Source organism: Calonectris borealis, chromosome 8 (assembly GCF_964195595.1).
Source record: "Calonectris borealis chromosome 8, bCalBor7.hap1.2, whole genome shotgun sequence".
Taxonomy (NCBI): Eukaryota; Metazoa; Chordata; class Aves; order Procellariiformes; family Procellariidae; genus Calonectris; species Calonectris borealis.
Window position 1 is genome coordinate 25,975,856 of NC_134319.1, and position 13,544 is coordinate 25,989,399.

At 36.2% G+C, this 13,544-nt stretch overlaps 1 protein-coding gene across 2 annotated transcripts in view; it reads left to right on the forward strand.

The window, feature by feature from the left end:
- The window catches only part of DENND1B (DENN domain containing 1B), a 165,664-nt gene that overhangs the window by 68,668 nt on the left and 83,452 nt on the right, over positions 1–13,544 (forward strand). The window contains exons 6-8 of one of the 2 annotated variants that reach the window (XM_075156553.1): positions 7,981–8,050; positions 9,966–10,046; positions 13,174–13,233. In XM_075156553.1, coding sequence (XP_075012654.1) covers positions 7,981–8,050; positions 9,966–10,046; positions 13,174–13,233 — 211 coding nt within the window. The remainder of the gene's footprint in view (positions 1–7,980; positions 8,051–9,965; positions 10,047–13,173; positions 13,234–13,544) is intronic. The other variant, XM_075156554.1, reaches the window with a different exon arrangement.

Here is a 13,544-nt window from a genome sequence, read left to right on the forward strand (position 1 = left end):
ATGGAGAAATTGACCCCAGTGAAATAGTTTGTTTCTCCTTCTGCTTTTTCTTTCTTCTCCCGTAAGATAATTGTTTTAGTGATGAAAATAACAATTGTTTAGCTGTCCTAAACCCCTTCTATTTAAATTAATTAAAAGGCAGAGTGCTTTAATTAAAAGGTGAATTTGCCACTTCAGTTAAGAGCCTAGCAGCCTGTAACATCCGTAGAGGAAAAGGGAACATCCAGTTCAGCACCACATGAGAAGAACAAGATTGAAGTATAATTGCCTTCACCGTGAGAATCCCCAAACACAAGGTGAAAGAGAAGCCAAAGAGCTAAACCCATTGGCAGCAGAGGGACAACTTGGAGAATTTTGGAGCGTAAGCTAGGAGGCTTGTGGAGAAAAGCAGAATATCAGGTTTTTGGACAACACGGAAGTCGGGCAGTCATGGAAGGTGTCATTAGGATAGACCTCATGAGTTAGGGAGACAAACCCAACATTGACTTGTAAAAGAATATCAGTAAAAGAACAAGCGGCAGGGAAAAAAAGACCAGACAATGTAGAAACTTGTAGAGTAGCGCTTAAAATTATTGGAAATATCATATCAAGGCTTTTGTGAGCTTTTAAACAGATTCCAAAATAATGTTGAGAGCCAGTACGCTGGACATTTTTGGGCGAGTAATTTAAAAATAAGTATTCGCTGTAAATATTGCAAAAAATAGTATTTACCGTCATATAATGAAAATAGCAAAGGGAAAAGATTTTATTCTGGAAATTAATTGACTTTCTGTGATCCTGACAATACTTCTTTAATAATACTTCAGAAAGATTTAATTCTTAGGATTTTGGAGTGTATAATACTTAACCCTTTTCTCTGTGATACCTTTTGTTGATATATCTTGTTAAGGCCCAGAGAGAGAATGTATGTGTATGCTTTTAGCTCTTTTCTCTGAGTTAACCTTTTCTTCCTTTGTCAAGCTAGAAACAAAATTTTTTACTTGTACTGCTAACATTGGCTGTCTGGCTTCTAATGCTGTAACAACAAATGTTTAATCAGTTACCCACATCAAGTATGCACATTTAAATACTGTATGTAGTGCTGCAAAGCAAAGGATGCAAATTTGTAGCTGGTGTAAACCTGGATATTTCTTTTAACGTTTCCCCACAGACATAGATCAGCTAAAGATTAGTCAATGGTCTGTTACTTGGTAGAAATAACTAGGAAAATGAAAAGTGGCAAGATATAATTTTTCACCGAACCATAATAAAAGCCTTTATTGCTTTTATTGTGACAATTTCAAATTTACAATGCATAGCTGAATGTGTAACAGCACTAGCTTCATAGGGTTGTAATTCTAGCTCGGTAGTCCATTTCTCTCCAATTTGTGTGTGTGTTTGCGTTTAGCTCAGACAGAAAGAATGCATCAGTATTTCCATCCAATGTGTTTTAGTATCCAGTCTGGTTTTTGCTCTGAATCCAAGATTCATTAGAAATGACCAAGTGAAAGAAGACTCGCTAGCAGATTTCTTTTGGCATTTTATCTGGCTTTCCCTTGTACATGCTTGTTGATCATAAATTAACCAAAATCAAAGAAATCTTAAGAAATGAATGCTGTCTTTATATATAAAGAGTATGCATGTTCACACTCGCTCTCTTCCATATATCAAAATAGCATAAATTTATATTCACTGTGTGTATATACACATAGTGACTCTGATGTATGAGCAATTCGAACTATTTGTCTGCCACAGATATGCACACAATAGTCATAGACTTTTATATAAACACACGAATGCAGGCGTACGTACATACTATGTCTAACTACACATCTACATATGCACATGCACGTGTATCGCCTCAAACAAGAGAAATATATTAAGATTGCTGACTGGGGCTTTAACAAAGACAACTAGAGATAGTCAAATACAGAAAAAAGATCTAAATTAAATGGTCATAAATAACTAAAATCTAAGTAAGAATCTCTGAAAAGAAGAGCGGGAACAAGCCAGTCAAAGTGATGAGAAGGAAATACTATAGAAATTTGCGTAGGCTAATGAGTGGGGAACAGGACACAACTTTTCTCTTGTGAATGTCTTTTGTGGATGGTACCAGGCCGTGTGTCAGCCTGTGCCAGGGTGGCTAAAGAGATGGGGTTTGAACTGCTGAACGGGATTCTTAACCGAAAACTGAAGCAAAGGCTGTTTGTCCTCAGGTTTTACACCAACAACCTAAAGCTGCTTCGAAGATTAAAGTCTTGTAGTTTATGGGACTTATTCTTCATCTGAAACACTAATCAAAGGAAATCATCTCTGAATTTGCAGCCACATGGTCCTGCTTTAAACTGGATAGTTTGAAACAGAAAATATACTTGTACACATAAAGTTCCTCTACAAGTTTTATGGTTTTTTTAATGTTTTATATACACATGTATATGAATTGTGTAAACAGAATTTTCTCCCAAATCAGAATGTTTTGTTCACATTCTCTGTATGTTTATACAGTAATATATAAAAATCTCCCAAGGTAGCTATCTCAGGCATTTTTGTTTGAAGAACTGAATTGTGATACAGTATTGTCTAAAATGACCATGCAGAGCTTGACTGCAGTTGCCAAATTCAAAGTGCAAGTAAGTGCAAAAACATAGTAAGATGAGAAAATGAATCTTGGATTATTCTCCAGAAGTTTTGTGTGATTCCTTTGGAAGTTGTGTGGTTTGGTGGGTTTTTTGTGTGTTTTTTTTTGTTGTTGTTTGTTTTTTTTGTTTTGTTTTGGGGTTTGGTTTTTTTTTCCCTTTAAACTGCACAGCTGCTTTGTGAAGTGCTCAGTGTGAATCCTGCTGTGTCACCTCCTCCTCCACAAACTGTTGAGCTAATGCAGCCCCGTAAGAACGAGGGGTACCGCAATAGGAATATTGTAATATACCTTGTTGTTCTCATATACTATACTGGATCTTTTCTTCTATTTTTACTTTTTATATTTTAATTTAGATAATAATTTTGCCAGTTGAGATTTGAAGTGACACAGTAGAAACTTCAATGTTCACTTTTGAATAATAGAAGGAGACTTAATTCTTCTGGGTATTGTTTCTAAATATCACTGCTATTTGCAGTAGGAATAATACTTTCTGGGTTTACATGAAGTTGTTTTTGAATTACCTGAATGTTTTTAGTACAAAGTGCAAATAACTTGACTGAAGTTTGTTTTGTTAAAAATCTTGAAACTGTTGATGGACTCTGAGGTTGCCCTTATGTATCCAGAGGAACGCAAAACGCATCATTAAAACGCTCGGTCTTAGATTTCATTAATTTTATGACTGTAAAATTGTCACCTACATTTCCAAATGAAATGGTCTAATAAGGAAGACAGGTTTATGTGGTAAGCCTTTGTAGTTCTTCAGTTCAGACCACGCTTGAAGCTTTCTCGCTCTTCCTTTAGGCAAATCCCTTAGAAGCAGAATGTTTCAATTGTACACATTTTGTGTCAATTTTCCAGACAGAAAAGTAGCCCCTAGACATTAGACATTTAGCTACGGAAAGGCAGTTTCCTTAGTTTTATTTGATTACTAGAAGTTAGATTCCTGCTGATAGTTCAGGACTGTTAGTGGTTACCTGACTATTTGACAGAAAACATTTCCTCTCCTTTATTTAACCTTTGACTCATGAATGTAAAAGTTTTATCAGAGCTGTAGTAGAAGCACCAGTGAGGTGGAAGTCTACTTACGGCAACAAGGGTTATGCGCGACTTTGAATAAAAGTCTGAGCCTCCTGCCTTGTGGCTCATTTGGGTTAAAAGAAAATGCTAAGTACGTTTTTAATTAACCATGAAATATCTTGGGCTCTTGCTTTTGTGACAGGCAGTGGCTGTACTTTTAAATAAAGACCACTGTATTCTCAGCCAGGGAATACTTACCTATTAAAACAATATTGCGTATGTTTTGATGTTTTTCTTTATTATGGGAGAAATGTTTTCTGGCAACTTTAGAGAAATTGTTGTATGTTGTTGGAGGTTGTTGTATGTTTGTCTTGTATGTTTGTTTCTCAAACAGTTATTGATTGTAACATAAGGAATGCAAAGACAATGTGTACAATTTAAAATAAACAAGAAACCAATAATGGTTTCATAGTTTAAGAACCTAAATTATTTTTATTTGAAGTTTAGGCTTCTAAATACATTAAAATTGAAAATTAAAGTCCCATTTTTCCTCTGTTTTATCTACTATGAAGTGGCTTCATTGATAACCTTTTGATGTTTTTGTAAGACAGCTAATTAATTATGAAATCACTGCTCATAAATAATTTTATGAATACAAGTATGATGGTAAGGTCTTTCTAGTAATGGACTTTAATTTTGATTTTATCTGTTGTTAAGGTACATACTAGTGTGACAGTTTTGTGTTAGGAATAATATATTACAGGTCTCCTTTGTTAAATTCAGCCGTTTCAAAACTATTTTTTGCAGACAGTGCATTTCTGTACTGACTTGAAAAAAATTGTTACCCAGCCTAACAGCTCTTGATGGACATTTGTGTGCTGGGTGACTTTTCTGCACATAGACTAGTTCTTCTGTGCTAAACAAAGATTAAATAATTTTGCGAGGTTTGCTAACAGGACAAGCTAAGAAGGTTGTTCTACCTGTAATGCTTCTGGTTTTTAGCATCACACACACAAGTGCTATATACAGTGCTTTATCCAATACGACATACTGGATAAAGGTGTAAAGTCTATATCATGGGAATGTTCATCTATGAATAAATCTATTTACTAAAGTAGTCCAAATAAATTAATAGGATTATTAACACATATGCTTGCAAAATCAGCCTGCGATATGAGAGGACAAAAATGTTGCTTGACAGCCTTGAGGATGCTCCAAAATAAAAAGAGCTTATACTTGCTCTTGAGAATCTAAACTACCACCTGATAGCTGTCTTTATTATGAACAAACACAACCTGTGTTTATGTTTACTTTTGAATGCAGAGATGCGTTGTATATGCACACACACAAATGCACTCTTTATTGTTTACGAAAACAACAAATGTAACAATTCTTTATTATACTGAATTGATAGTAATTAGCAAATCATAAAAGAAAAATATAAAGGGAACTTTTTTGCTTTCCAATAGATCTTTGTAATATTTTGTTGCAGTAAGAACAGTATAATTAAAAATATCAACAAAAACTTTTCAATTAAACCGTGCTTTTGAAGAACTGAAGATTATGTGGAAAAGAAACAGAGGACAGGTCTTGGTGGCCTTTGGTTTCATGCCATATAATGTAATGGAGTAGTTGTTTTGATTTCCTTGATTTTTCAGATTTAAGAGGCATGTTGAAATTATATTAACCTTGTGTCTGTGGTTATAAGACTTAAAGCAATTCTTTTTCCAGTCTTTCAGATCAGAAAGGAAACTGGCATTTTTAAACTATGTTCGAGTAGTCTGTTTTTACCATGTTTTTCTTTGCGGTTTTGTTACATGAAGACATGGAAGTGTATCATCAACCCGATTTTGCTAAGGGGAGAAATTCTTGTACGAGTACTCTGGTCAGCATGCATTGCCATATGAAAGAAAAATCTCCCTTGGCTCTCTGCTAGGGTTCGTTAATTTCAAATAATGAATTTGACCTTTTTATGCATAGACTTAAAAATTGCATTTAATTTTTCTTTTCACAGTAAGAGGGGAGTTGAGATCATAGATACAAGAAAGAAATATGGTTAATATTTTATTGAAGTAGGAGCATTTATTTTTATAGAATGCTGTTCATAAATGTTCATTATGAAAATGAATGGTCAGATAAGATTTTAGAGTATTCTATAGCAAAATATGCTGCAGTGATGTACACTACTAATGCAGAGGTGATAGCAAAAAACTGGAAAGCTCTTAGATAATCTAACCCATTTGTGTGTCCAGTGTTATAAAAACACTTTGCGATTTATACCTACCTTGTACCTTGACTTGGACAAAACGCTAGGACAGTGTTCCAGTCCCTGCTGTGATTCTACGCTGGTAAAACTGTTCAATAGCTCTGATATGTGCAGGTACTGTGAACGCTGCGGTGAACAATTTTGTTTGCCTATCTATGCTGCGTTTCAGCGACATGTAAAACCAGGTTAACATGATTTCAGAAGATAATAGAACAGGAGGCCTCGGTGGAAGAAAACTCAAAGATCAGATGTTTTAGGTGCTGTTATGATGGGTGTTTTACAAGGAGTGCAGCATTCATGCCTGTAAGCAGTGCGTGGCCTTGCACAGGTGCAATGAAGTAAATTTTATGATTATTTAAGAATATATTGAAAAGCAAATGCAATAATGTCACATCTTAACTACTGTCAACAATACCAAGCATTAAAAAAGTCTGTGAGCATTAAGAGGTTGATGTGGTTTTGATTAATAGCCAGTACAGTGTATGGTAAAGTGTGATAAAGACATTAATACAGTGGCTCTGAAAGAAATCATTGCTTCTGCGTCTCTTTGACTTGGCAAGAGTAAATTCATGATGTTTTTTTCTGTTTTTTTTAAGAACCAGCAGTTAAGCATTTATAAGGATAGCAAAGTAAGATTGCTAGAAGATGCCTAACTATATGTTCAGATTTCTGCTGTTCTCTTTCTTTGCCCTAAGAATTGGGATCTGTTTCTAAAGCCTTGCCAGCTGCCTACTGAGAACGGAGGTGTTACGAAGAAAACATAACCCTTCACTGGACTCACTGCACAAAAGTAGACTTGGCTTCTCTACCAGCCAGGGTTTCCTCTAACAGGTCTTCTTTTCCTATCAGGGAAAGCATTTAGGTTCTGCATACTGGGCTTTTTCAGTTGCAGTTAGCATGTTTCCTGAAATACATAAATTTGAAATTTTAAGGTCTGTCTACAGCACACACTAAAGCTTTTAAGAAATGCATTGGAAGTATGTCTGTGGATTTACACTGCACTGAATAACAAAGTGTGTAGTATTGTTACATATGGGTATGAAATGTGGTAAAAACATTTCAGGCTTTATTTCCTTCCCAGCCCCCCTTCTAATCTCAAACAACTAGTATTAACCATACTATTACCATTTTAGTAATGTTCTTTGTGATAAAATTCTAACAACCATGAAAAGGTATGTAATTTGTAAATAAGGAGTAATTTATACTTGTACTATTTAGTTTACCAAACTTACTACATCTGTAGCATAGGCTTAAATAGTGATTATAGCATGTGGTCACTGATGATGTCACTATTAAAGGTAAGTGTTCTGTAAAAAAAGATGACAAAAAAATGGAACTGATGCCACTGTGTTTGAGTTTCTTTTCTCATGCTCTTCAGTTATGTCTTATTTATCTTGGATTCTGTTTAACCCGCTGAGAGTATTGCATGCATATGGGCTGCAGACTTGTGTTAGAAGTCTATTAAGTATTCATGTATTAATGTGCTCTGTGTTTACACTGTTGGTGAATGCCCTCTTATTTTTGGATGTTAATTCCATCTATAGAAATTACTTTATAGGGACCAATATTCTTACATATAATGTGACATTTATACTATTGCATAGCATTGTACCACTGGTCAAATACGGTGTACCTGGTCTGCCCAGGTAAAATTGTTTTCCGTTCTCCAGGGAAGCAGCAGTTTTGGCAGTCCACCAGCTACAACAGGACGTAGAATTTAAAAATTGCAAATAATATAACTATAGAAAGTCGTAACAATTAAAGATAATGGGAATGTGATTTGGCAATGCTTAAAATGATTTTTTTTTGGATGCCTTTAAAATAATGAGAAGTGAAAGTATTATGAAATGAAACGCTTAATGGAACTTCAAGCAAGTGTCCAGCATAAAGAAACGTAGCTTTGCTACTATCTATCAGTGATGTACCGTTAAATTTGTGGGGAAAAGTTTTATATACATTTTATTTATATGTAGAAATATTATAAAAATATGCAAGTCAGATTAATCATAATACTATTTTATAAGCACTGGAAAAAATACATTGATATTCTATTAAAATGCTTTTTCCCCTCCTGTTTTAGTTACCTACCATGGTTTGAGGTGTACTACAAGCTCCTAAATACCTTGGCAGATTATTTGGCTAAAGAACAGGTAATTTTAGATATTCTATTTCTTTGTGTAAAATATTTTCCTTGAAATAATAGTCACCATTTGAAGTGCTGTAAAGTGATTCTATACTGTTTAAAAGTTTAAATTTTTAGTAGAATTTAGAAGCAAATTTTTACATTCATCATATTGAAATTCAAAGAATCTGAACATACAGCTGCCACTATCACTTGAATCCCACATTAATCTTAAAAAGCTGCTGAGAATATACCTTTATAAAGTGTCAGTCTTAGCATAAACAAGTCCTGGGTGAAGTGTGAGCAAAGTGTCACATCACTGGAAATCTGTATGAAGTATTGATGGTAAACTGTAGATCTCTGGAACTATCTGATTATCAGTTACAAACACTTTTTTTCAGAATGGCATAAAATATGATGTACTGTTTCACCCTTCATATTAACTAAAAACTACCTCTCGTAATTCTGTCATCTCAACTAGCAAGACAAAATTACTTGCGGCTTTTGGTGAAGAATCATGATAGTTAAGTTTGCATATTCATGAGCAATTAGACATATTCCAGGATTACTCAGGAAAGGAAATACTGGCATCTGTCTTTACTGAGAACATTAAAGCTGTACCTTTCTACTTTAACTATATTAGTGTACTAGATTGTAATTAAAAAAAAAGAAAGCATCAATAGTCAGCCATATGCTGTAGACTCGAAAAACTGACATTTCAAGAATATATGAACTATAGGATAAGCAATTATTGTGCATTATAGTAAATGGACTGTAGAGAATGATGCTATTTTATGTAAAAAGAAGATGCAGTACGAAAGTTTGGTGTTAGCTGTTTTAAGTAAAGTGTGGAATACATTTAAGTTTTATAAATGGTATAATGAGACTTTGATTTTGACCCCAATTTCACTGAAATAGTAAAAATTGTTATCAAGGTTGTATTTGACAGAAGGGGTAGGGGTTGTCTTCTCCTTTGTTTTTTGATCACTGGTTCTGGCATTGCAGCTATTACTGCAACCAATTTAACTTGCTGGGTTCTAAGTTTGTTGTCCTACATGCTGAGAAAACTGTTTTGATGGGTCAGAAAGTTTTAGCAGCGTACGGAAGTATTTTGTTGTATTGCCTAGTGCCATACCTGGTGCTGAGGAGGCTGTTAGAGGACATTGCTCCCGCCTGGCCCAGGCACTGTTCGTCTGACCAAGAGCTGGAGCCAAAGTCTTGGTTACTCGTATGAGATCCAGTAACATCATCATTCTTGCAGGGAGAGGCAGAAGCTTCCTGCAAACTCAACAATATGTTTAAAAGCTGGCCCTGGCCTATCACTGATATTTTTGGTTTTACTCTGACAACAAAAAGAATTTAAGCTCCATGAACGAAAACCCTAAACTGAATGAAAATCCTAAACCAAACAAAAACTCCAGCTGCACTTCTTTCCCGAGTAAATGTCTCTTTTAGAGATCAAGGTGGGGCATCCTAGTTAAACCTGGTAGCTGCATGTACTTTTTAGTAAACCTTATTAGCTGTTTTATGTGCTTTGATGAATAATTTTTAAAGTATACAATATAGCTATGTAGCTGCATGTTTAGTAAAAATTTGAGTAGACAAATATCATGGTTAGCAGTTTTAGGAGAGTGATATCCAAGATGCACAGACGAGCTAGATGTGTTAACGCTATTTTCAGTTGCAAATAACGTGATTCATTTAAGAAGTATATGGGGAAATACGCAAGAGATGGACTTAACTTGCAGATACAGTTGTTTTCTGAGATACAAAGTTGGCCTGAATTTTATACTTAATATTTAAATACTTCACTGCAAATTGTGATTGTCTTTCTCATTAAATACATATATATCTTTGTCAATATATAGTTTTGATGTGTAGTAAATGGTAATTAGTCAGTTTTTATACAATAATTAACTACATTTTAAACATTTTCCCTATAGGAAAACGACTCAAATGATTTGTTAAAATCATTGTATAGCCATCCTGTGCCAAAGGCGAATGCTTTAGTCAGTTTAAGCGTGGTAAGTATTCTCTGTTTAACTCCTACTCCTATTACTGACTATAAAATAGTAGGTAAGGTTGAAACAAAAAAAAAAAACCACGTTTGTAAATAGTAAACTTATGTTGCTTCCCATCATTAACTGGCTTGGACAACCCTTTTTTTTTTTTTTCTCTCTGTGCAGAATAGAGTTTGTCTCTGTCTCATGTTGTTCTCTTGGAGTTGTAGTCATAAAGAAGCAGCAATTTGAATTTGGCTCTATGGATGAGAAAGTAAACTGCAGTGGGATCTGGCAGTGCTAGAACTACTTTTTTGTGCTTCCAGCTGTTTCATGTAGATAATTTTGGTTTTTCCTGCTGTGAATCAGGAGACGCTAACTCTGTTTTATTGCCTCTTATGTCTGAGTAGGTAGACTTGCAGGATTGGACAAAAATCTGTGTAAGCTGGCTTCTTTCTCATCTTCCTTCCCCTTCTTCCTCGTTTTGCTTGATCATGCAAAAATGCTGTAGGAAATATGGTAGGAGAAGTGTACTGCATTACACGAAATTTTCAGCATGTCTAAGTGAAAGAACGTGTCCATGCCTACCTTGCTTTTGTGCTCTTGACTTTTCGTGATGTGGGACTGGACAGTGATAGTATGGCAAGGTGGGGTTGCCGCAGAAACATCAAAAAGTGAGCCTGTCACTGCTACAGTTCCTGAAGTTTTTAACAGAAATAGCATATGGACATGTTTAAATACATTTGTAGAGCTTGCATGAAATGTAAAGCCAATACAGAGAGCCTCTGCTGTCTCCGAGACGTTGTTCATGTTCACAGCATCTGTGCAATTACTGCACGCATAAGTAACTGTGTGCAAATAACTTTCTTGATTGAACTATCACAGTTTGCAGGGCACAGAAAGAAGGGATTTTGTAAAGGCTTCCCTTACACACACACTGAAAGATCATTAGTTTATTTATCTTGACCTTATTTGTGTCATTTCCTGTTACTTTTAACTCATTTATTTTAGAACTGAGCCTAATACTTCGAGTAAAGTAAGCCCAGACTCTAGAAAAGCATTTGGCCCTATTACGAAGGCATACGGAAATGGAGAGTCTGCCACTTCCCTTCCAATAGTTACTTACCCTTGCTGCTTAACATAATGCTACCTTTATTTTATTTTAATTTGTCATATTTCAGATTCCTTGTTATGCTTTTTTCACTAAGGTATAGAGCCCTAGTATTTTTCCCCCTTGAACAGTGCTAATCCACTGTATTTGGAAGTCCTTCCAATCTTGGTGCTGCTTTTTGAGGCTGCAGTCGGAGTTGTTTCTGTTGCTGTTTTTTCTTTCTGTTGTCAGTGTAACATTTTCAAGTTATTTTTCAGTTCATAGTACCTTTGCCAAGAATACTTCTGTATATCAAATAATATTTTGCTATCATTAATTGCAGTATTATAACCAACTCTAATTTGGCAAGCCTAAACCGCTTTATAAAGTTCTTTAAAAATCCTACTGTGTTTCAAAGGGACATAGAGAAGTTTTAAAAATATTTTTCCTTGCATTTCTTGCAAAGTGTTACTGTCTGTTGCTATCAGTGTTGCAGTTCATCTTGCATAGAACTTGCCTACCTCAAAATGGATGTTGTGATGAACCTGGAAATGGATGTTGTGATACAGCTGGCAACACTGGGATGACAAATTGCTTGCAATAAAGTTGATGGTTGCTGGTTTTATTTCAATATTACCCGTCTTTTGAAATCTTTTTTTTCTCAATTGTCCTTTGTTCCCAGTAGCTTGTTACATCAAAGAGTTTTGCAATCTTTTTAGCTGAACAATGATTATCTAAATGCAGGCCTCCTGCCAAATGCTTGGCTGCAGGTACAGTTGAGCAAATATTGTGGGTTCAGACGGGGCAGAGCAGGAAAGAATAGGTTAACCTGGATCAGAATGCTTGTTGCATCTACAGGCATCTCTGTTTTGGTAATGCTCAGAGCTGGAGGGAGCACGGAAATGTTTATGGCCACTTTCAACTTTAACTTTGTGTGCCTAGTCTTTTATATTGATGTTCCTTTCTTGCTCCTCGTATATTGTAAATAAGCTAGGCTGGAATCGTCAGTAGTAATAGACTTAAAAAGAAGTTACAGTCTGAAAAATAGTTGTAGAAATGACATCATGAGGTGACTTTTCGTGGTGCCAGGATGAGTCTAGTTCAAATTTCATGATGCAGAATTAAAAAGATCCCTCCCCCCATTTACTCAGGTATGCTGCAAGGTAAGGCTCATAGATGTTGAAGCGGGGTTTAGACGGCAGACCACAACGGTACTTGAGATTGCACATATATAATAATGCAAAAATTATGCCCAATATCTGGATGCATGGTGTTTCCCAGTAATCCTTAGTCAGGAAGACACCAAAATGCCTTGGTCCACTTAGGGACCAAGTTCTACTCTCACCTATCGGTCCCAGTAACAAATATTCTGCAGCTGAAATTTATGAGGAGTAATCATTCATTCTATGGAACCTGAGTTTAAATGTAATTTGGGTCACTTTTTTTTTACCCATAGAGGACTAACAAAAGTGATTTCCCCCTCTCCCTTCCCCTCTCCCTTCCCCTCTCCCTTCCCCTCTCCCTTCCCCTCTCCCTTCCCCTCTCCCTTCCCCTCTCCCTTCCCCTCTCCCTTCCCCTCTCCCTTCCCCTCTCCCTTCCCCTCTCCCTTCCCCTCTCCCTTCCCCTCTCCCTTCCCCTCTCCCTTCCCCTCTCCCTTCCCCTCTCCCTTCCCCTCTCCCTTCCCCTCTCCCTTCCCCTCTCCCTTCCCCTCTCCCTTCCCCTCTCCCTTCCCCTCTCCCTTCCCCTCTCCCTTCCCCTCTCCCTTCCCCTCTCCCTTCCCCTCTCCCTTCCCCTCTCCCTTCCCCTCTCCCTTCCCCTCTCCCTTCCCCTCTCCCTTCCCCTCTCCCTTCCCCTCTCCCGTCTTTTTCTTTGTTTTTCTTTTGTGTTGGAAAAGCTAGCTAAGTTAAGTCTGAATTCAAATGGGGGAGGAATACAAAGAATAAAACATATTTTCAGCCAATATTTTAAACATGGAATATTACAAGCATTAGAGTCAGCTTTGGCCTTTTTGTTGGAAAACTAAAAAGTCAATTGTTCAATCTTTCTCTCATCTTGCATAAGAACCAAGAGATGATTTTTGCAAGTGAGCAAGTTTTGAAAAAACAGCCTTGTCTTGTATCGGTGAGTTTAAAAGGCGCTGACTATCTAAAGCCTATTGTAATTAAAGAAATAATTACTTGCTATAGGATATCTCTTTGGATTTCAGGCTTATTTATACCTGTCCTTTGGGAAATTCTGCTGCTGTCTTTAGCCTAAAAGAGCAGTCTAATATTAATGTACCTATTCTGTTTAAATCAATCTAACTGCAGAGCTATGTGTCTGTGCGTCATAATCCTTTTGTGAAAACCGCAACCAAAATCAAACCCTTAAATTGATGAACAAAACTTGCATCTTCTAGTCTCCTTTTTAGAGAAAACTTTATACAGGACAGC